The 23317-nt window shown below is 45.4% G+C and overlaps 1 protein-coding gene across 2 annotated transcripts in view; it reads left to right on the top strand.

Moving 5' to 3' along the window:
- Positions 1 to 23317, top strand: part of PDK3 (pyruvate dehydrogenase kinase 3) — a 1119352-nt gene that overhangs the window by 964715 nt on the left and 131320 nt on the right. For both annotated transcript variants that reach the window (XM_069204815.1, XM_069204814.1), the window contains one exon: positions 18049 to 18159. In XM_069204815.1, the coding sequence (XP_069060916.1) occupies positions 18049 to 18159 (111 nt within the window). The remainder of the gene's footprint in view (positions 1 to 18048; positions 18160 to 23317) is intronic.

Below are 23317 nucleotides of genomic sequence, written 5' to 3'. Positions count from 1 at the left end.
TTTTGTTTGGGAGCAGGTAGAAATAGTGTTTGCTGTCTAAAGAATTGTAATTTAAAATCCTCTTTAATGGTAAAGTTGTATTTTAAGTCATAGTGTCAAAAATGCCACTTTCAGAAAGCTGTCAGTTTTTTATCCTATCCAATTGGTACCTGCAGCCTGTTTTGTGGGTCACGTCACTAGGTGTAGTTTGTACTTGGCCTTTGTGTATTCCTCCAAGACAGTCATTGACTAAAGGGACTGGGTATTCACAGGATGGGCTATCCAAGCAGAATGAGGGGGCAGAGCTGAGCACAGCTCCACTTTCACTTCAAAGACTCTGCCCCAGCTCACACACAAAGAACTTCAAACTAGCCTAATGTGCTTGCAGACAGCCTGGGACAAGGGCAGGAAATTACAGACTCTTATGAGGGGAAAAACTCCAGAAGCTTCTTTCACTTGAAAGCTGGAACCAGGTATAAAAATAGGACCCTCAGACCCCACCTTCAGTTCCCTTCTTGACCTGTGGAAGGACTCTCAGAGGACTGCCCTAATGCCTGCTGTGTACATCAGAGCACTGCTGTGCTGCACCAAGAGGGCTACCCTGCGGACTAAAGCCTGCCCTGTGCACTCAGATTACTGCCCTGCTGCTTGAGACCTACTTTTCTGCTTGAACCCAAGACTTCCAGACTGATTCTTAAGCCAGGTTTGCTGGCCTCCTGATTAGAGCCTCCGGGACAGAAAAGGCTCCAACCATCTTGAGCCCACACCTGGATCCAACCCGAGTGGATTCTGGCCCTCCATGTGGCATCCTTCTAGTCCTGGACCATTGGAAGGTGCGGTAAAGGTGCCCAGATAGCTTATATCCAAAACTTCAGAGTTTTCTGCAAAAACGTGTATCCGAAAGAAGACCGGAACCTACCAGCTCGCTGATCTGCTAAAGTTTTATTGCTGGTCTGCCTGACTGCATGAAAGATATCAATATGTTCTTTTCTGCAGAAGCAAATCCATTTAAACTGCACCTCTCTGAAGGAGTATCCTACCTCATAGAATCCTCATCAGCCACAGCCTGCAGCTTCATTCCACTGGAGATTTTTGACTTCCATAAAAGATGCTAAATCCAGACTTACAAATCATCACCCCGACGAGCAGCTCCCTGACTATGCCACCTCCTCAGACACCCCTGACTGCCTTTTCTAAGTCCAAAGGTAAGCAGAGACTGGGCGCAATCCACTTCTTATTTCTGACCTGTACTTAATCACTGTCAGCCATAACGTTTGACTTTGATCCAGTCTTGTGCAACTAGATGTTCACATTTGGCGCTTTGATCTTTTAGGTACCATTTTTCCCTTAAAACTTTAAAAAATGTATACTCCAATTCTACTGATTGGATTTTTGTTGTTTTGCTGTCAAATAATAAATTTACTCTATTTTTCGAAATTAGTGTGAGATTTTTATTGTGTTGTGATTTCTGTTTTTTGCCGTTTACGTGCTGCATGAATACTTTACACATTGCCTCTAAGTTAAGCCTTACTACTTTGTGGCAAGCTACCAGAGGGTTAAGCAGAGGTAAATATAGTGACTTTTTGTGGTTCAGCCTGACGTAATTGGGGCTGTTGCTTGAGTAGAGTGTCAACCCCTCAACCTACATCCCATTGTTTTACATTAGTGATCAGCGGTGGGATACAGTACTTCTGTTTGTTCAGTACCATAGAGTGATTACTGTAACACTAAAATCTCATAGAAATAATTGGATTCTAGATTCAACCTCTTTTAAAAGCCTTCTTAATTGTCAATGTTTGCATTTTCCAAAGTCACTTCCATTTTACCTGACTGTCTGTGCCTGTGACTGTACCTGCGAGTGTGGAGTTTGAGCTCAGCAACCTGGAGAACTACATTGTAGCTACAAGGAGAGAGGGCTTCTGGCAGAAAAGGAATTTAATGAAGGGAAACCTTCAGAAGTCCCTCAGGGCCTGAGAAGTGGCCCACCAGTTGCAAGCCAGAGCACAGGAGGAGGCGGAGCAGGCTATGGAGGAACAAGATGATGACCTGGGCACATGGCCTGGACTGCAGCAGCTTGTAGAGGAGAAGGAAGACTTGCCCAAAGAAGAGAGAGGGGGCATTGTGTCTTCTGATAGTCTGTTCCCAAAGGAGCCAGAAGAGATGAAAGGGAGTTCAAACTGCAGCTTACTAAATTAACATTGGAGGCAGCAAAGTAGGAGGTTGCTTCTAAAAGGATACTTGAGGAAAGCAGATTGTCCCTGAGGAGAAGTGGGTCAATGAGGAGGCTGATGCTAAGAGGACAACAGAGGAGGTTGCCTGGGCCCATGAGGAAAAATAAGTTTGCCATGGAGGAGATGAGAATGCTCCATGAGCTAACTCTCAGTGAGTTCGACATCAGAGCCAAGCAAGTAGAGTCCAGCAGCAATAGTGGCAACGTAACCTCAGTGTCTACTGGAGAGGTGAGAGTCTGCATAGCTCAAGACCTGGTGCCCAGCTAGGAGGTGGGAGATTACATAGTTAAATGGTTACCTGCACTTGAGTTAGCCCTGGAATAAACAGGTACCCAGAGGGGGGCTGTTTTGCTTGCCAAATTTGGGTTGACCCCTTCAGAGGTACCACTTCCTGTTCAGGGACAGCCACAAACTCTGAAACCAGTCTTGGTTAGATTTCTTGTATTATTCATGTAAGGCACTGTGTGGCTAGATGAGGGGTAACAATGTTAATGGTTCTGTTTGGCTGTACAATCTGATTCTGAGAGAGCACATGCTCAATACCTATTATATGGAGCTCTACCAACACCTGGTTGACAGTAATCCCAGGACCTTATTAAGGAGGTAAACCTATGGATCAGCACCAGAGTGTATAAGAAGACATCTGAAGGGCAGATTCCCAAAAGGGTGGTAAAAGGGTGATCAGAGTCCCCGGCAGAAGAAATGAAGTGGGAAAGAAAAATAAAAGCAAGAGTTCTATCAAGGCTCACAAATCACTTCTCATTGAAAGGTAACGCAGACCCATTCTGCCAATAAAGCCAGGGCTTGCATACAAAGGCAGGTAGGTTTTTCTCCAAGTGCCAGAAGTGCTACAAGTTTGGGCACATGAAAGTGGATGCCAGGTGTCCCAAGAGGGCACAGTATGCCACTGTTGGGCATACATCCGTGTTGGCTGGTGTAGCGCTTGGGGAGGAGATTTTTGCAGTTAAAGTAGGGGAGAGAGCAGAGGTTACCCTAGTTTCCCTGGATGACAAGATGCTCCCCAAATTGTACATGCCTTTCAATACTTTCAAGTATAGGCAGTGGACCACCATCAATTGGCAGGGGGTGGAGGTTCTGAGTAGGATGAGAGCCAGCATGGCTGCTGTGAAGTGTCATCTGGTGTTAAGTAGTTCCTTAAAACATGCCCCAGACCTGCCTTTGCAGCCTATTAGCAGTTTTAAATGCCAATTCAACTTTGTAAATTAAACCCCTTGTGAGACCTAAAACATGCATCATCCCTAAAAGAGACCGTAAACAGCTCATAGGATAGGATGCATTGTATTGTATTTAAAACGTTGGATATGTACTTTTAAGTTTTACATGTCCTGGTAGCGAAAAACTCACAAATTTGTTTTTTTACAATTTTGAGTCTGCCTCTCCAATTGGATAGCATTGGGTTACCTTAATATATTTAATAAGTGTTGGAAAATGGGTTATTGGTAAGGGCAGGTAGGTACCTACACCTAGCAACAAGCCACTAACCTCCACCTAGGTACAGTTAGGTCTCAGTAAATTAATCCCAGCTCAACCCTTAGTAGCTTGGCAACGAGCGTCAAGGCTTAACTTAGGAGACAGTGTGTAAAGCATTCAAATATCACAAAACAGTAATTAAATAAAACACAGGAAACAGTTTAAAAATCCAAAACCAATTTATAAAAATAGTTTATATTTTTATCTTTAAAATGACACAAAAACGAATAAAATCGGATAAAGGGAACCGGAGATATGAATTTTTAAAGAATTATTATTTTTCTAGCGCTTAGAAACAAAAAGCGCCAATTGGGTCATCTGGTTGCACCTCGACCGGGGCAAAGTCAAAGTTTCAGGCCGACCGCGATGGAGCCCTGCGCGGCTACAAGTCGCGGGAGGCCTCGGTTAAAAAGTTACCTTCTGACTTAGTCTTTATTTTGAAGTTTTTCTTCACCGGGACGAACCTGCCAGTTGAATCCGACCTCCTGGAGCCCTTGTCCGGATACGCGATGTGGGTTTCCTCGGTGGAGATTTTTACCTTCGGACTTAGTCGTTTTTTCGAGATGAAAATCCTTCGACCGGGGTAAACCTGGATCTTGATCTGACGTCCGTGGAGCCCTTCTCGGATACGATGGCTGGGAGGTCCCGGTCAACTTTTTACCTTCGGACTTAGGCCCTCATTCCGACCCTGGCGGTTTCAAACCGTCAGGGTGGAGGACCGCGGGAGCACCGCCGACAGGCCGGCGGTGCTCCAATGGGCATTCCGACCGCGGCGGTAAAGCCGCGGTCGGACCGGCAACACTGGCGGTCTCCCCTAGGAGACCCATAGGAATCCTCCAAGGCGGCGCAGCTAGCTGCGCCGCCGAGGGGATTCCGACCCCCCCTACCGCCATCCAGTTCCCGGCGGTTCTCCCGCCGGGAACCGGATGGCGGTAGGGGGGGGTCGCGGGCCCCTGGGGGCCCCTGCAGTGCCCATGCCACTGGCATGGGCACTGCAGGGGCCCCCGTAAGAGGGCCCCTAAATGTATTTCACTGTCTGCTTCGCAGACAGTGAAATACGCGACGGGTGCAACTCCACCCGTCGCACAGCTTCCACTCCGCCGGCTCGATTCCGAGCCGGCTTCATCGTGGAAGCCTCTTTCCCGCTGGGCTGGCGGGCGGCCTGAAGGCGGCCGCCCGCCAGCCCAGCGGGAAAGTCAGAATCACCGCCGCGGTCTTTCGACCGCGGAACGGTATTCTGGCGGCCCCCGACAGGCCGGCGGCGACCGCCGCCGATCAATGTCGGAATGAGGGCCTTAGTCTCTTTTTCGGAGGTTTTTCTTTACCGGGACGAACCACCAAGTCAGGCCGGGTCGCGGTTGAGGCAAGCCGGCTACAATTTCCGCGGCGGGTCGGTCCCTCTCTGGAGTTTTTTTACAAAATTTTTCAAATCTTTTCCAAACTTCTGGGGCTTCACCCAGATGTTCATTTAAGGTTCTTTTGGGGTCCACAGCTCACCCCAAGGGTCCAGAAGTTCTGTGATGGTCCTTGGGGGGTGCGGACTTCAACTCCCAGAATGCACCTGGCACAATCTCCTTTTTGGCCACTGGACAGTGGTCAGCTGGTCACTTTTCAGGAGTTGGTGAAGGGGGACTCTGGATAGCATTTTTTCACCTGTAGCAAACAGGGAGTCCCTCCTTGAACCAGTTGAAGCCAGGCAAAGTCCTTCTTGTGGTGAAGCCCAAGTGTGCAGCTGGTGCAGTCCTTCTGAGTGCAGGTTCCAGGTGCAGGCCAGGGGTCCAGCAGGGCAGTCCTTCTTCTCCTTTAGTTCTTTTCTTCTTGAAATCTGGCAGGGATCTGAGGTGTGGGGGCAGGTCTGCCAGTTTTATCCTTGCTCCTGGGTGAAAAGCAGGGGGGTCCTGGTCCTCCAATCAGGTACAGGGTCGTCCCCCTGTGATGACCACTTCCTGGGAAGTGTGGCAAAAATCCATCCCAAAAGGCAACAGTCTCTAAAAATCCAACATGGCTGAATCTGATTTTTGGAGGTTACATCTGGCTGAGCCCACCCACTGGTGTGGCTAAAAATCATAAACACACCCCTCTCCTGCCCTCTCCTAATCTAATCAAGGGGGCACCTAGTTGTCTGGGGTTGCAGGATGTGGGGGTGTTGCCGGGTGCTCCAGATGTCCTTCTCTGCCTTTGAAGACCAGTTTGGCAGCCCTCCCCCTTCCTGCCTCACCATCTGCTGAGGGGAGATTCTCTCCCCCAAGCACATTCCTTTGTGTGAAGCCAGGCCACTTCACACCTCATCAAGGCAGCTTGGCAAAAGCTGCTGCAGGCTGGCCATTCAGAGCACAGCAGCAAAAACAATGCAGAGCTGAAATTGGCAACTTTTTAGGTAAAGTCTAAACTTTTTACCTGAACAAGTTATATTAAATCCAACAACTGGAAGTTGTGGGATTTATTACAACAATTAATTTGATACCAAATTCTTGGTATGCAACATTTAAGGAGACTTTAAAATTTAAAATAAAGTCTCCCCATTCTAGCCTATGAAGGCCATTTACTTCAATGAGGGAAAAACGAATGTGTCTGTTTTTACCTCACCAGGGCTTATAAATCTATTTTTATAAAGTCCCTGCTTATAGTTACATGGCACCCAGCCCTAGGGGCACATAGGGCACACCTTCGGGGTGACTTATATGTAAAAATAAGGTAGTTTAAGACTTTGGAAGTACTTTTAATTCCAAAGTCGAATTTGCATATAACTTTAATTTAAAAGCAGCCAGCAAGGCAGACTTGCTTTTAAAATGACACTGGGCACTTCAGCAGTGCACCTAGGTGTGCACCACCTATGCTGTGGTCCCTTAACCTACATGCCCTACCATATACTAGGGACTTATAGGTAGGTTAACTTAGCCAATTATAATTAGCCTAATTTGCATATCCATTTTACACAGAGCACTGGCCCTGGGACTGTTAAGCAGTACCCAGGGCACAGCCAAGAGTCAGTAACCACCAGTATCTATCCAAAAAGTGTGGGGGTGATCAGGCAAAAAAGGAGGACTTTCCTACAATAAGTGTTAACGTTTGTTTGGCAGCAGGTAGAAATGTCATGTTTATTGTCCAAGGGATTATAATGTAAAATCCTCTTTAATGGTAAAGTTGGATTTTAAGTCACAATTCTGACAATGCCACTTTTCGAAAGTTGGCATTTGCTTCTCCTGTTTAGTGCTGGCATCCTGTTTCTGGGTGAAGTGACTAGGTTTAGTTGGGAGTTGACCTCCATATATTCTTCCCAGACAGTTGTAGAATAGAGGGACTGGGTGTTGGCGGGATGGGTCTCCCAAGCACAGGGGACAGAGCTCAGCACAGCCCCACTTTCACTTTAAAGGCTGCCTTGCGCTCACACACAAAGTACTTCACACTATTTCATTGTGCCTGCAGACAGACTGGGACCAGAGCAGGGAGGCAGGAAATTCCAGACACTTCTGTGGAGGGGAAACTACTAAAGCTTCTTCCACCTCAAAGCTGGCACCATATATAAATATAGGAACTGCAGGCCCAATCTTCAGTTCACTTCTGGACCTGTGGAAGGATTCTTAGAGGATTGCTTTACTACCTGTGGCCTGATTTGTACTTCAGAGGACTGCCTTGCAGCACAAGGAGGACTGCTCTGCTGCTTCTAGCCTGCACTGTCCTTTCCAAGGGGTGCCTCACCAACCCTGGACCTTTGGAAGTTGTGCGGCACTAAAGGTGCCCAGATAGCCCAAACCGAAAGCTTTGGACTCATAAAGTGCTGTAATCACAACCTGCTTGCTGATCCACCCAACGTGGATCGCCGGTCAGCCTGACCCAGAGGCACCTACCCCTCTGTTCTTATTCACAACAGCAAATCCTGTTTAGCAGCTCCTCGCAGAAGGGATATCCGGCCTCGTGAGCTCTCGTCGGCTCCTGCCTGCAGCTTCGCCCTGCTGGAGATTTTCAACTTTCATAAAAGAGACTAAGTCCGATGTAGAAATCTTCATGGCAACAGCTCCACAACGAAAATGTCCCCTCCTCAGACTCCGCTGGCTGCCTTGGCCCGCTGAACTTTACCTTCTCATACATTTCTCTTCAAAGACTTGTTGAAGTCGAAAGGTAAGGGGAGATTCAGCCCAATCCCCTTTGTGTATCTGACCTGTACTTCATTGTGGTTGGCCATAACTTTTCATTTTGCCCCAGTCTCACGTGACTAGATGTCAGCTGTTGGCACTTCGATCTTTTAGGTGCTACTTTTCACTTTTAACTTTTATAGAAACATAAATCCAGTTCTACTGATTGGATTTTTGTTGTTTTGGTGTCAAAAAATTATTAATATGTTCTCTATTTTTCTAAATTAGTGTGGGATCTTTCTTGTGTTCTCACATTATTACTGTTTAAGTGCTGCATAAATAGTTTACACATTGCCTATAGGCTAAGCCGTACTGCTTAGTAACAATCCACCAGACATTTAAGCACAGGTTAATTTTGTGACTTTTTGTGGTTCACCCTGGCAAGGATTGGGGCTGTTCCTAGAGTAAGGTTTCACACTCTCAACCAACAACCCAGTTTCTCACACTGTTTGAATTCAGAGTTGTTTCCCAAAGAGTTGAGTCTCTTTTTCTTCCTTCACCAGAGGGCAAAGGTTTTTCCTGTACTTCCAAGATCTCTGTGATGTTGTTTGTTATCTTTTCTTATCATGGGCATCCACATTGTTGCTTTTAATGTCTGTATGAATTTTTCCACTTGTCTATTTTTCGGATGATAATATATAGAGGAATGCATGATATTCCATCACGCTTCTACAAAACTTCAGATGTGCGTTTTGAGCCATTGTTATTTAACAAGTTCATTAATAGTAATTCCACTTGCCCTGTGGTAGCGATTTCCCTCGATCTACACTATTTTTGGTAACAGAAGGGTATCTGGCCCCATTCTAGACACTGCAAAGTTCAATTGGCATGTCTGAAAGCAATCCAGTTGCGTACTCTCTTAATTGCTACTAGACTCTCATCGTGGGGTACTGTGATATGAAATAATGTTATCTGAAGTTCATTACAGTGGCTGCCAGCCTTATTGGTTGCGTCCACTGACAACCCTAGATAGAAAGCTTAAATAAGTTACGCTTAATTTTTCATCCATGGAAGTTAGCATGCACAAGACCAATAGGAACAGAAGCGGCCTTCACAAGGCCAAGCAGCATCCTAAAGTTTAATAAAAGAAGTGTAATATTTTATAAGTTGGACCCTTCTGTTGCAATTTTCCATTCATTTCACTTAGTAATACATCTTCGCTTCCTAAAATACAATCGTCGTTTGTCCACTGTGTTGTCCTTTTGCTTAGTGTTGTGATTTAGCATAAGTAATGTTTTGTATAAAATGTACATTCTCTATTTTCCCTCTTCCTTTCATTGTGTAACCACCTGCCCGTAGGGATTCAAGTGTACCATTCCATTCCTCCCCATTTTCCCCTTCTCTTCCCAGTTGGTTCCTACCAGCATTCTATTAGCGTTGCTGTGACAGTTGACAGGAGTGAGGAGAAATGCTTCCTACCGGTTGTGGCTGGAGGCAGTTGTTAATTCATCTTGCCAATAAATTATTACTTAAAGAACATTATCGGAGCTAAGGAACATTTATAATACTTACATCAGTAGATATACTGTATGTATGTTGGTTATAATTGGATATGTATAAAATATATCTGGAAAGATAGTTTTGGTTATATTTTCATAACATTAGAATTTTTTGGATAAAACAATTTTTATTAGTTTTCATTTGAGCGAACAAAGTAGGAAATTAAAGAGTAAAACTAATGCTGCACACAACTTCAGCATACACTTTACATCATGTTATGTTCAAGACTACAGATGCTCCTACTAGCTGCTTGCCAATTCGAGTATCCCTTCACATCCCCATAGCAGCCATCACCTGTTAGGATGCTATTGGTTTACTCATAATTAGTTCAAACTATAATGTTGAAGCCCTGCTCCTATATTTTCTTGTGCTTCTTAGGTCTACCTCTGATTTGGCTACACCTTGCTCTAAATACGCACGTGTCCATCACGTTTGCCATACTGGTTTCAGTGTGGTGTTTTTACTATCAGGCAGTATTCATTTGTCATTATTCATCTGTATCTTCCATGCACCTCCTCATCTCATATCCCAGAATTGCTGTCTGTACCGAGAGTGTATTGGGTAGCTTCAGGACCTGCCTATTTTCAGTACTTTCCGTTTGTCTTAAAATGGGTACTTGCTCACCGTTTAAACAGACTGAAGCCATCTATATAATCCCTTGTGTTGAAGGGGCAAATGGCACACTTATACTGATATCAGTATCCCTAACGATCTGTGGCACTTGCCATAACAGTTTACTGCTAGATACTCAGGCTGCTGCTTAATGCAGCAGACGTCTGTCTAATAAACAGGTCTAAAAAACAACCATGACAGCATTAGAGAATCTACTCGTAAAATTGTATTGTTAATTAGAACTAGTAACTGTAACTTCCATCAACCCAGGATAATGACCGGCCTGATTTCAACTTAGGTAATAATGTCTAAGGGATTTCGTGCTTGATTACCCCATAGTGAATGAATGTGGGAAGATGAGCATTTCTTGACAGATTGTTAGTCCTTCTAAGTGTTGCATAATGTAAGATTGTTAAGTGACTGCTTTTCATCTTAGAGGCCTGCAAAAATGGCATTCCAATCTAGAGCCAGCTCAAGTCTTTTCAACTGTTTATGGTCCATGGCGAACACTGGATTGTGATCAGCGGTTTTAAAGTACTATTTCATTTACAAAGCCTGATGGTCTTGTTTGAGGGTCAACTAGATTCTCTGTGTGACCCGGGCTCAATTTTTTTCCTTCAATCTTCAGGTCACCGCTGATCACAAAAGCCTCAAACATACAAAGCTGGAACTGAATACCCATGTTTGGAGCATGCGTAGCTGTACATACATATGCTGTGCTTACTCTTGATATCTAGTGTTGGGCTCAGATGTGCGCAATGTGTTTTTGTTCAAAGAAGTAATTTCGAGTCACAAGGTGTAGTGACTCCCATCTATTGTAGACAAAGTGCATGGGCACGTGTCTACGGGAGCTCCAGTTCAATGCCACACATTCTTGCTGGGCCTTTGGCATTGTCCGTCATTGGTCCAAACAATCCCACTGTTCTTTGGTCTGCACTGTCGGTGTTGCTTCGACTCTGTCTCGCGTTCAACAAAATCTCCACTTCAGGGCTCTGCCCTTCACTACTAGTTTAACTTCAGCAGCCGAGAATGTCTATGTGATGGAACAAACTCCTTTTCGATACTGGCCAACTTGCCACACCAAGCTTCCAAGGACTGATTTGCACGAAGTCTGTAACCTGTGCCTGCCTCCAGATCACCAAAAAGAATCCTGTGTTGTGTGTCTTGTGTTCCGCAACAGATAGATGCTTCAGGACTGAGGAGCACAATGCATTTCCCCAGCTTCAATGGCACAGCACAGAGGACACCCGGATATTTTCAGTGAAGGGGAGGGAGAAGCCATGCAGCACCCAAGTGAGCCTGGCACGGAAATCATAGAGGTGTTCTCATAGGAGGATTGCTGACTAAGAGTCTGAAGTCGAGACTGAAGGGACCCTTCTGGGGCAACGCCAGTTACAAAGAACCGCAGTGAATAGCGCTATCTCTCATCACTCAGAGTCACCAGTCTCGAACTCCTGGGCCTCATCTGAAGGCTTCTGGCCGCAACTGCCTAAGAACCAGGATTGGCACAAAACTACAGAACTGGACCCGATGTCCTCGATACCTTTTCAGACAAAGTCCACTTCGAAGCCTCACCCCTCAATGTAGACTGCCTCTTCAGCGCCGGATCTGAAGATGCCCTTTTGGCTGCACTCGGTGTCTAAATCTTCTGTGCCGAAATCCACCTTGGGGCATTCTTGGCACTGAACTGCTTCAGCTCCGTTCATACCATCATTGGATAAAAGTGACCAGCCTATCCTTCAGTGGCTTCAAGGACACCTCCACGCCAGACAGCAGAGGATTCACATACAACTGGGCAAGGGTTAGATCATGGCTAAACCTGTCCAGATACAGAAGGACTCTGTCCATCACAAGAAGACTTACTTTGGAGGAGACCCTCAACCCTTCTTTGGAGCCATTGCCCAAAAAGCCTCTGTGCCACCACAGAAGCACCACTCCTTCAGTCCCTGGTCCTTCCAAGCCTCCTCCCACCTTCTCCTCTATCCCTACCTCCTTTTCCTCCTCCATCCCTTTCTAGTACTACCTCCCCTTTGTGGCCTCTGGAGTCTGAGTCACACACACATTCCACACAGGGATATTATCATTCAGTGGGTGGGGGACAGTCCAGGATCACCCAATGGCCCATATGACCCGCCATATGATCCCCAGGCTTCTGACCCTTGGGATCCCCCAGCTCACCTTGACCCAGGTTTGTACCCGGCCAAACCATCTCCCCGTGACGACATAACCTCATACCATGTGGTACTACACAGGTCAGCAGCTTTTCATGAGGTTGAACTGCATGTTCAACCTGAGGAGAATGATTTCCTTCTAGAAACCCCTCTTCTCCACTCAAAGGTACCTCCAATACCTACCCATGTTGAAAGGCTTGCTAAAACCTGCTTGAGTATTTGTCCCACCCTTTGTGTGACAAGGCACAAAATGACCCTCAGTCTGCCACTCCAGACTGGAATGACAGTGGTGGCACTGTCAGTTCCCCTTTTCCATTTAAACCCATGGCAAAGCCACCCTATCCTTTAACATTATATATAAATATCCCCTAAGGAGGGCCTATGGAGTCAAATGGCAGGAGCTGTATTTTGTGAAATAAGGCATGTGTTTTACAAAATGTTTTAATAGCAACACTTCCAAATTGTCATTTTGCAGTGGGGAAAGTTGGTAGCCCATTGGCTAATGCAAAGTTACCAGGTGGCATCCCAACCTGGCTAAACTTTGACTGGGACTACCAAGGTGGGTCATGTCAGGTATCAAACCAATTGTGGCACAACATGCGACTTGATGGCCAAGTCAAAATTAATGTCATTTTTACAGGTAAGCAACTTTCACAAAGTTGCCACTTTGTGCCCCAGCTAGTCCAATGGCTTTACAAAGGCACTTACATACAGACATCTTTCTGCCCACCTGGAGAGGCATGTGAACGACTTCCAGGCCAGGAAAAAGGGCTTCTGCTGCACTGGAAGTTTTGACCTCCTTCACAGGATGCCTGCCCAGGGTGTTAGTCCGCAATGCGAGCTTCAAAGGTGAAGCTGCCTCTGAAGGGCAGCTGTGAGACCACTTTCCGGCAGGATACCTTTCATTTCCTGCAGACAGAGTAGAGCCAGGGACAGAGAACGGAAAACCAGTTAAACAAACCGTTTTTTCCAGGGGCGTGTAGCCCCATGCTAGCCACACCTCTGGGGGTGGCCTACCAAGATCTTTACAGCCACGAACGGATTGTTCCATGTCGGTTGTGACTGGAATGTTGCACTCTCGGATAGCCAGCTAACACACATCCTAGGAACTGTCTCACCTGAGAGCAGGGGACCAAATAGCCCATTTTTTTTGTGACTGCGTTTGTCCCCTTGGGGCGCTTGACTGGGATATAATTGCCACCCTTTGCCCCGAGACCTCAGTACTCGCCAGGACCTGGAAGGAGGACAAGAAGACGGCCACTTTGTACCTGTTGGAAGCGCACAGAGAGGCTGTGATTCTGAAGCGACTGCACCTGCTGCACTTTGGGCTAGTAGTGTTTGGACCTTGTTATGCATCCTTAGCTTGGAGAAACACTGATTCCCCAGTCTGTAGCAGAGACTCCAAGGTTCTGTTGGTTGCCCCCCCGCCCCCCCAAGAACAGCACTTGGGACATTAAAGCTGCAGAAGACCAAGTTGCATCTCTGGTAACCACTGCAGAAGTCTTGCTGCAATCGGATGCCTGGCATCCCCAAGACAATTTGAAGATAGCCAAAAGCTGCACCCATGTCTACTGGGCTTGTGGGTTTTGGGTATGACCGGATTCGTCACTCGAGAAGGACACCAGCCTCCATCAAAGATTTGCACCATGACCGCTGTGTTGCAAAAGCACAATTTCTGCACCTGTAGCCTTTGGAACCCTCCAAATAGGACTTTGTGGGACCCCAGAATCTGTGACCAGAGTCGTCCCCACTAACCTGTGGTGACTGGACTTCACCCCTGTGGACTGCACGGCATCTAGAAAATCCTTAAGTATCTTTGAGCCTGCATCCCTCAGCATCAGGACCAATCCATTATCATCTAAGGTGGTCATCCTGTAATGTTGGATCTTGATCTTGTGATAAGGTAACTGTCCAAAGTATCCTCTCTGGTCCCCAGGACCTCTGTCCTGCTGGACTTGGTCACCAAACTCGGGAGTTGCCTAACTAACTTTTTCGATCTTTCAAAAGTCTCTTACATTTTTCTTTTACCATTGCTTGTTTGCGGTTGATGCTAAAGTTATTTATTCCTTTCAAAATCTATATCTCCAGAACCCTCTGGTGGATTTTGATGATCAAGGTCTCTAAGAATACATACAAAGCTAATATATTTTTCTAACCTGGTGCTGTTTCTTTCGTGTCGTGTGACTTTTTTATTCTGTTGTTTGGTGTTGGTAAATGCTTTACATGTTGTTCCTTTGCTAAGTCTTACTGCGCCCAGCCACAGCTACCCATGGTTGAGCTTAAGGTTGAGTAAATGCACCTGACTGGATCCAAGGTGGTATTTGTGAGTATACTGCAGGGGAGTGCTACCCATCAGTACCATATAGTGCACCTCAATTGCTCACAACAGCTTAATACAAGAAAGAATGAACACTTACACCAACCCCACTTAAACGATTTCTCTACTTACATGTGCCTTCCATGTTGACATTGTCAATAAAGAGCAAATCATTAGCGATAATATCAGTTCAAACTTGACCTCCTGTGAAGAAGTAATAAAACCTAGAATTCCTTCTCTCCCGTTAGCAGAGACTAACTCCCCAAGACATTAAAGCACATGAAGCTACGAACTACTACTTTGGTACACTAGAAGAGCCTTTTCAAACATGCCTGGCTCATTTCGAACAACAATTCCCTCACATAATGAGCCTTCCTGGAACTGTTAAGAAAGGAATAAATTAGACCCATTCCAAAAAAGCAATCTGCTTTCCTACTATCTCAAGCTTACCTTGTCGTGGGAAAACAATGAACAGGTGTGACCCAATTCAACTAATATCCTTCCTCAACCAGACACATCTGCTAACAGAGTACCAATCCTGCTTCCTTACTGGGTACGACACTAAACAGTCTCTTTCTCAAAATTCTGGACGACATTTACCATATCTTAGTCTTCCTTGATCTCTCTGCAGTTGCACATTTGATCCGTAAAGAACTGTTTCAAACTGATTTTTCTAAGTAATTGGTTACATTATGTTCACAAAGCGAACATCTAAGGCTCTTATTAATTTTGTTTTCATTATCCATAGTTATTGTAGTTCGAATAAGTTAAACACCAGGGTGTCTACTCGTTGTATCTTCCTCCGTTGACTGCAGCAGTTATTGTATGTTGAGCAAGTAAACTACGATTGTTTTCCACCTTTTGTATTCTCTCCCTTGACTGCATGTTTTATTATCAGAAATGTGTTGAAATGTCGGTTGCCCCTTGAATGCCCTTGGCTTCTGCTCCTTCCTGAAAAGGTCTGTTTGGAACATACGGTTCCCTAATGTTATTAAAGGATATCCTTTACTGTACTTAAGTCAAAGTTTATGAAGTGGTCATTTCGTCACTTAAATTGAAGGCATTCATCTCTTCAGTGCATGTTTCTTTGGCATTTGTGTAGGTGACACTCTGCTCCTCTACTGGATTTCCATAATATTTATTTGAAATGTCAAGGTTTGTGGTTTCTTTGGAGAGCATAGCTACATAGTTCTATAGTTCAACATTTTTCTTAGTGAGGATGCTTTAAGAGACCATCACTCGCTATGATGTCTTTTAAGGTTCTTGGATTGCTGCCAACAAAGCATCGAATAATTGCTCTGTTTTGTTAATCAGAAACATTAACTAGTCTTTGGTACTTTTGTTTGGGCTATTACTCCTTGACTTTCTTAATTCAGTATTAGCTCGGAATGTCTTCAGCTTTATTTGAATCATCCGGCCCTCTGGTACTGATTTTCCTATTTTTATTGGTAGGCATGTGTTTCCATTCTTTAACTCCTATGAATGGTGCATTTTAGGTCACTGTTTCTAAGTAAAGAGGATGCTGCTAAAATGTCTTCAATTTGGCTATCTATTAATGATGAAAAATTGTGTTCCATGGTAGTAGAGACTACTACAAACAGTTGTATTTGTGACAATGCCAGGGAACAGTCACAGCATATTAATGGGTTGTGTGCGAGTCATTCCACTTGAGAACAGCCCTTGTGTTGTTGTCAAATGCATGACAGCTGTGAGTCCTATAGCTAGTTTGCTGCCAGTTGTTACTGTGACTTGGAGATAAGTTCAGTGGGGGTTTACCTAAAAAGCTTTCTTTGAGTGTACACAGCAAACAACATATGTTTTTTGTGGCGAACACAGTTTCAATTGACTATTTTTGTCTAATGGTGCCCCAGCTTAGATTACACCTACTTAATGCTGGGGATAAGTCGTTCTGGCCTCTGAATAGACCCGCCAGGGAACAGTCACAGCATATTAATGGGTTGTGTGCGAGTCATTCCACTTGAGAACAGCCCTTGTGTTGTTGTCAAATGCATGACAGCTGTGAGTCCTATAGCTAGTTTGCTGCTAGTTGTTACTGTGACTCGGAGATAAGTTCAATGGGGGTTTACCTAAAAAGCTTTCTTTGAGTGTACACAGCAAACAACATATGTTTTTTGTGGCGAACACAGTTTCAATTGACTATTTTTGTCTAATGGTGCCCCCAGCTTAGATTACACCTACTTAATGCTGGGGATAAATCGTTCTGGCCTCTGAATAGACCCTTCAGGAGCCAAATGTACTCCTGATAGAGACGCATGTTTTAAAAAAAAACAAAAAAACTGTGGACCTCCCTCACAAACTGAGAAGAATGATTGGTTAATCTAAAATACAAGGCTTAGGTTCCCTCCATAGACTGAATATGCAGCACAGTTCTTATAAAGAAGCCTGTACTTAAAAAACGATATGTTGGAAAATTTGGCCAGAAAGTACTTTGGGACATGTTTGACTCATGCATTTTTGTTGTCTCTGCTGTGGTTTTTCTGTCCATTCCCTGAGTTGTAATAAGACCACATGTTAGGAATACATGATTGTCTGAATTTAGGAGTATAAATACGCATCACTTCTTTTGCATTGTTTGAGTCTTATTGTTATGTGTACAGCACTACGCATATTTGTTTTATGTTTTGAAGAACTTTGCATGGCAGAGTATCTACCTGCCGATACCAGTGATAGCCACAGGAGTTGTGATTCCATGTATGCCATTGCAAGGCAGGTGTTGTAGTTCTGGGTCACCTTGCGCAGGCACAAGTTGATCAGGTGATCACATAGGTCAAACTTGATTAAAATGGTGCCTTGACCAGATCTCTGATGAGAACTCCTGGGGGATGGTAGCAGAATGCTTAGGCCTCGGTGAGAAGAGCAACAAACTATAGTGCACAAGTCAAGAGCGGGCAAATGCCACAGACTGACTGTGTCTGCAGAATTAAAAAAAGGTTATTTGTGGGCCTGTGTACCAGGAAGATACGTGACTTAGACTAGTTGGTGTGTTGTCTACCCATAGACCAATCTGAAGAGGTAGGTCACTAGTCCCTTGTTGAAATCTCCTTTCGTTCTCAGATCGCTGTTAAGTGTGGCACTTTGTACATGAAGGGGTTTTTATTAAATTAATGCTGAGTTTATTTTGAGTTTCTGGTTCAGACTTCTGACTAGATGGGAACTCAGAAAGGTATCCCGGGTTGTGCTGTAACGCGCCTTGAAGGTAAGACCTAGACGTTTGCCTCTCCCACAAGGATGACGCGTTCATTCCATGCACCCTAGTTGTACAGAGATTCACCTTGCTTTAGCCTCAACTCTGGTCACATGGAAAACCATCTAACTGGTCTGGGTTTTAAGAAATGCCGGTGGAAGGCAGTTAAGGGAGACGCTGATTATTAGAAGACTTTCCATGTTGTTTTAGCTTTAATGCAGTTTGCAGTACATCTATATAGTACTGTGGTATAATGCCTTCGCAATAGCAAGCGTACATGGGGTGTTCATAAAGTACTGCTTCTATTTTGGCTTTGACCCGTTTGATATATTTTTTGTATAATCTTTCTCTGTGTTGCTTCCGGCAACGGAGGTCACTTGGATAGTAATTGAATTACTTTCTACTTTAGATAAGTGATCGAGGTGGCGGGGTTCCCCTGCGGAAAATAGATCGTTTATTCAATTACATGTACTCAACTGCACCCAGGCCAAGTTTGGAACCATCACGAGCTGCACCTTTGGTAAGAGCGTTTGCAAAAAGTTCTCAGTTGCAGTTATAATCTGGCATGTTAATTATCTTGTAAGGCTGTATTATTTTGCATCCTTTCACACAGATATTGATGTCTTATGGGTCAGTACCTGAATCGTGTCCAGCAATCATTGCAGATGTTCTCCCTTATTGTAAAGTCATATTAAGTTATGTTAACATGTTATTATTCATTTTGGCTTGCACATTTGCAACATTATAGTTTTTAAGTACATCTCCAAGGCTAAAATGCATGTGCATTGATTATGATATAAGTAAATCTTAAGCAAAAGGTACAGCGACACATAAGGTATTGGTTAGTCAGATTGACATTAATCACTTTAGTTGCCCCCATCCACTTCCAAACTGCTGTAGGAAGTTGGCCAAATATATATATTAGCAGTGAAGTGTTCTGTTGGCATACGTGACTATATTATACTCAGCTGGAGACATTTGGGAGTCAAATCACTGTTTACGCATTTCTGATCAGTTGGTGCTCCAGAAAATATTTTTAGTGAGGACAGGGTCCGAAGTAGCTTTCACCTTATTTTCAGTACTACCAAAAACTGTTATATTGTTTTTCTCTCATTTTAAAGCTGACTAACATTTAGAGTCTGATGGTAAACCACTATAAGTCCGCTATTATTTTATGAATCACTTCTTACAATTGTCCTCCTACAATATGTTTTTCAGTTTTAGAGCACTTTATTTGATTAGTTACTTAGGTTGACAGCAAACACTGTTGATTAGAAATTTCAGCATTTGGGTGAACACATCATTTAACCCCTTGGCTGCCAGGCCTTTTCCCCCCTCTGGTGCCAGGCCTTTTTTTGTCTATTTGGGTCAGTTCGGTCTTAGGCCCTCATAACTTTTTGTCCGTATAAGCTATCCACGCCAAGTTTGCGTCCTTTTTTTCCAACATCCTAGGGATTCTAGAGGTACCCAGCGTTTGTGGGTTCCACTGGAGGAGACTAAGAAATTAGCCAAAATATAGCAACATTTTTGTTTTTTTATTTAAATGGGGAAAAAGGGCTGCAGAAAAAGGCTTGTGTTTTTCTCCCTGGAAATGGCATCAACAAAGGGTTTCTGGTGTTAAAATCACCATCTTCCCAGCTTTCAGGAACAGGCATACTTGAATCAGAAAACCACATTTTTCAATACAATTTTGGCATTTTACTGGGACATACCCATTTTTACTATTTTGTTGTGCTTTTTAGCCTCCTTCCAGTTAGTGACAGAAATAGGTATGAAACCAAAGCTGGATCCCGGGAAGCTAAACATTTCTGAAAAGTAGACACAATTCTGAATTCAGCAAGGGGTCATTTGTGTGGACCCTACAAGGTTTTCCTACAGAAAATAACACCTAAATTAAAAGAATATTGACATTGAGGTGAAAAAAACAGCTATTTCTCTCCACGTTGTGATCTGTTACTTTTTCCCGCCATGTCCGATTTTCAAAAGCAATATACCTTTATGTCTACTGGACTCTTCTGGTTGCAGGGATATATAGGGCTTGTAGTTTCATCAAGCTTCCTAGGGACCCAGAGCCAATAAATGAGCTGCACCTTGCAATGGGTTTTCATTGTATACCGGGTAGACAGTAATTCATTTGGTGAAATAAAAAGAGTGAAAAATAGGTATCAAGGAAACCTTTGTATTTCCAAAATGGGCACAGGATAAGGTGTTGAGAACCATTGGTTATTTGCACATCTCTGAATTCCGGGGTCCCAATACTAGCATGTGAATTACAGGAAATTTCTCAAATAGACGTCTTTTTCACACTGTCTTACACATGGAAGGAAAAATGTAGAGAAAGACAAGGGGCAATAACACTTGTTCTTCTATTCTGTGTTCCCCCAAGTCTCCCGATAAAAATGGTACCTCACTTGCGTGGGTAGGCATAATGCCTGCGACGGGAAATGCAACATGGACACATCACATTTTTACATTGAAATCTGACGTGTTCTTTGGAAAGTGCCTAGTTGTGTATTTTGGCCTCTAGCTCAGCTGGCACCTAGGGAAACCTACCAAACCTGTGCATTTTTTAAAACTAGACACCCAGGGGAATTCAGGATGGGGTGACTTGGGGGGATCTCACCAGGTTCTGTTACGCAGAATCCTTTGCAAACCTCAAGATTTGGCCAAAAGCACTTTTTCCTCACATTTTGGTGACAGAAAGTTCTGGACTCTGAGAGGAGCCACAAATTTCCTTCCACCCAGCGTTCCCCTAAGTCTCCCAATAAAATGGTACCTCACTTGTGTGGGTAGGCCTAGTGCCTGTGAAAGAAAATGCCCCAAAACACAATGTGGATAGATCAAAATGATCAAATACAAAACTACCTGTTTTTGAAGGGGCGGGGGGGGGGGAACACCTGCGTTTGTGGTCCTGGGCTCAGCAGCCATATAGGGAATCCTACCAAACATTTCTGAAAACTAGACACCCAAGGGAGTCCAGGGAGATGTGACTTGCCTTTATCCCCCAGTGTTTTCTTACCCTGAATCCTCAACTAACCTCAAATTTAGCTAATAAATCAAACTTTTCCCACATTTCTGTGTGGGATCATCGCACTGGGACAAATTTAAGTGCCTGTGACAGGGAAGAGCCAAAACATATTGAACTTGAGGGGGAACCAAAGTGGGTCCAAACGGGCAGTTTGGATAAAAACATTTTTAGGCTGACAAGTGTTGCCGAATTTTATCGGTATAGATGCGACAATGCTGGGTGGTAGGAATTTTGTGGATTCCTGCAGATTCTGGAAGGTTCCATCACAAAAGTGGGACAAATGTGTGATTTCCAGCAAAGTTGGTGGTTTGCAGGGCATTGAGAGTAAGGAAATGATGCAGGGTGCATGTGAAGCACCCAGATGTTTAGCTTTCAGATGCGTCTACGTCTTGTGGATTTTTCTACATGGCAGCGTCCCAAAAGTGCAGCCCTCACCATTCCAACTGGTACGATTTTGAGAGTTAGACAAGCTCTCATGGCCCAAATGTTAAACCAAAACCCAGAATAATCAAAGTCCTCTTGCTTGCCGTGCTATAACATGTTTTAGTGTACAGGGGAGAGCTGAAAGACTGTTACCCCCTTCAGTTGGGGTGGGGGCATAACCATGCCCATAGTGGTTGGTAGCCACCACCCCACTTTTTTTTTCTTTAATTCCCTAGCATCTAGTAGGCTTTCTGCTTCCCCTCCCCACCCCCCCCCCCCCCCCCCCCCCCCCAGGGAGTGCATCAGGGGCAATTGCCCCATTTGCCCACCGGTGGTCAGAACAACTTTGGCCCCATTTATTTGGGGTTGGGGTTTGACCAAACCCCCACCCTCTTTTTTTGAAAAAAAAATCTTCTCTGGTGTGTGTTCTGCCCCGGCCTTCCAAAAATAGGCCGATCTGTCTCTATGGGGGGGGCAGCTATGGCCAACAGTAATGTGCCCCATGGGGAGCGACCCTTGCCCAAGGGGCTACCCCACCCAAAAAAAACACACACAACAATCCATGGTGCCAAAAGTGGTTTCTCCCCCCCCCGCCCCAGGGGCAGATCGGCCTCATAGAAATAGGCCATTTCTGTCTCCAATGGGGGCAGAAATGGGCTAAAATAAATCCCATCCCCACCCCCCTTGGGTGCGACCCTTGCTTGAAATTGGTGCAAAAAAATCCCTGGTGCCTAGTGGTTTCTGCCACCCCTGGGGGCTGATCGGCCTAATAAAAATAGGAACAGTTCTATTGGTTGGAGTGAGGCCCTGAGCCAGTCCTCCAGTAATAGTTCTGTTGTGAACGCCTCTGCACTCTGCATGTACCCCAAAACCAGAGACTACTTCTCCATGCCCTGCCCCTCGCATCCTCCATGCGAGCATCTAGGTGCACAGTCCTGTCATGCGCAACGCCTCCAGCTCTGCCATGATTCCCAGGACTGTTCGTCCCATCTCTAGGGAGCGCTCGCTCACAGTCCGCCCTGAGAAGGTTCTCATCCATAGACAAGGAATCTATTTTTTTGCTCCAGAGTTTGCTGTAGTTCGGCTATAGCTGTCAGTACCAGACCATTGGAACCATTGCTTTGCTGTTTTTGCGTGCAGTCTCGTTGTAGCTCTCCTGCCAAGGTGGCGCGCCACCAGGCTTTGTGTAGTGATCCATCTTGGTCTGGTGGCTTGCACAGGAAGCCCTGTCACGCCCCATTGCTTTGCCACTCCAGACAATCCATGCATGTGTTGCAGCTGGTCAACAAGGCCTCAACAACTGGCGTCCAGCCCATGGCAAAATTTACAACTGGAGTCAGTGAGGGTGTGCCGCACAGTGGCAATCCAGGCAGCTAACAATGTCTCTTCACCTCCCTGCGGGTATGTGGGCCAGCCCTGATGGCCGTCAGGGCCTCAGACGAGGCCTTGTTACAGCACCAACGTCTGAGGTGTCCAGAAGGGGATGTTGACCTCTCAATAAAAAGCTTAGGGGCAAGGATGCATTTCACCTCTCTTCGGCTAACCTCATATTTGACTCGTAGGGGTACGGGGACAGCTCTGCTACCCCCTTGCCTCCCCGCCACAGGTCACAGCTCACGGGGCAGACACCAGATGCTGCACCTGGCTGGGGCACCGCTGCAGACCCAGGAGGCGACTGGCTCGAGGAGCAAACTGGAGCGGCAATGCTGCACCACCAGTTGAGGCTGCACTTAGATTCCAGGTGGATCAGTCCCTTCTGCAGCATAGGCTGCACTATTCTGCAGCTCTAGGAGGCAAGGAACAGCCTCAGCACCCCCTCACATGCCCATCAGAGGTCACGGCACTCGGGTCGACCACTGGAGGTGCTGACCAACCAGGGCACCGCCACTAGCCCAGGATGCCACTTACCTCAGGATCCCTGCAGTACGGCAGCTGCATCAAGGGCGCACTGCAACAGTAGGCCCAACCCACCTCCAGTCAGCTCAGCTCAAGGCCTCTGCAGGTATCAGCACTTTGTCCAGTGCATGGGAGCACCCGATCTTCGACCACTCGTCACAGGATTATGTCAGATGAGGCAGGGTGTCCAGCGGAGTCAGAATCAGAGCGATTGGTCAGCCATCTTGCGCGGCCATGCCCCCACAGAACTTTTTTATGATGAGAATCCTCACCCACCCTGAAGCGGCATGCTTCATCAAAGGGTTACTCCTTACACCACAATAACCGGTTG

This window comes from Pleurodeles waltl, chromosome 8 (assembly GCF_031143425.1).
Source record: "Pleurodeles waltl isolate 20211129_DDA chromosome 8, aPleWal1.hap1.20221129, whole genome shotgun sequence".
In the NCBI taxonomy this organism is placed as follows: domain Eukaryota; kingdom Metazoa; phylum Chordata; class Amphibia; order Caudata; family Salamandridae; genus Pleurodeles; species Pleurodeles waltl.
The sequence above is the reverse complement of the archived record's forward strand: the minus strand, read 5'-3'. Positions and strand labels throughout refer to the sequence as shown.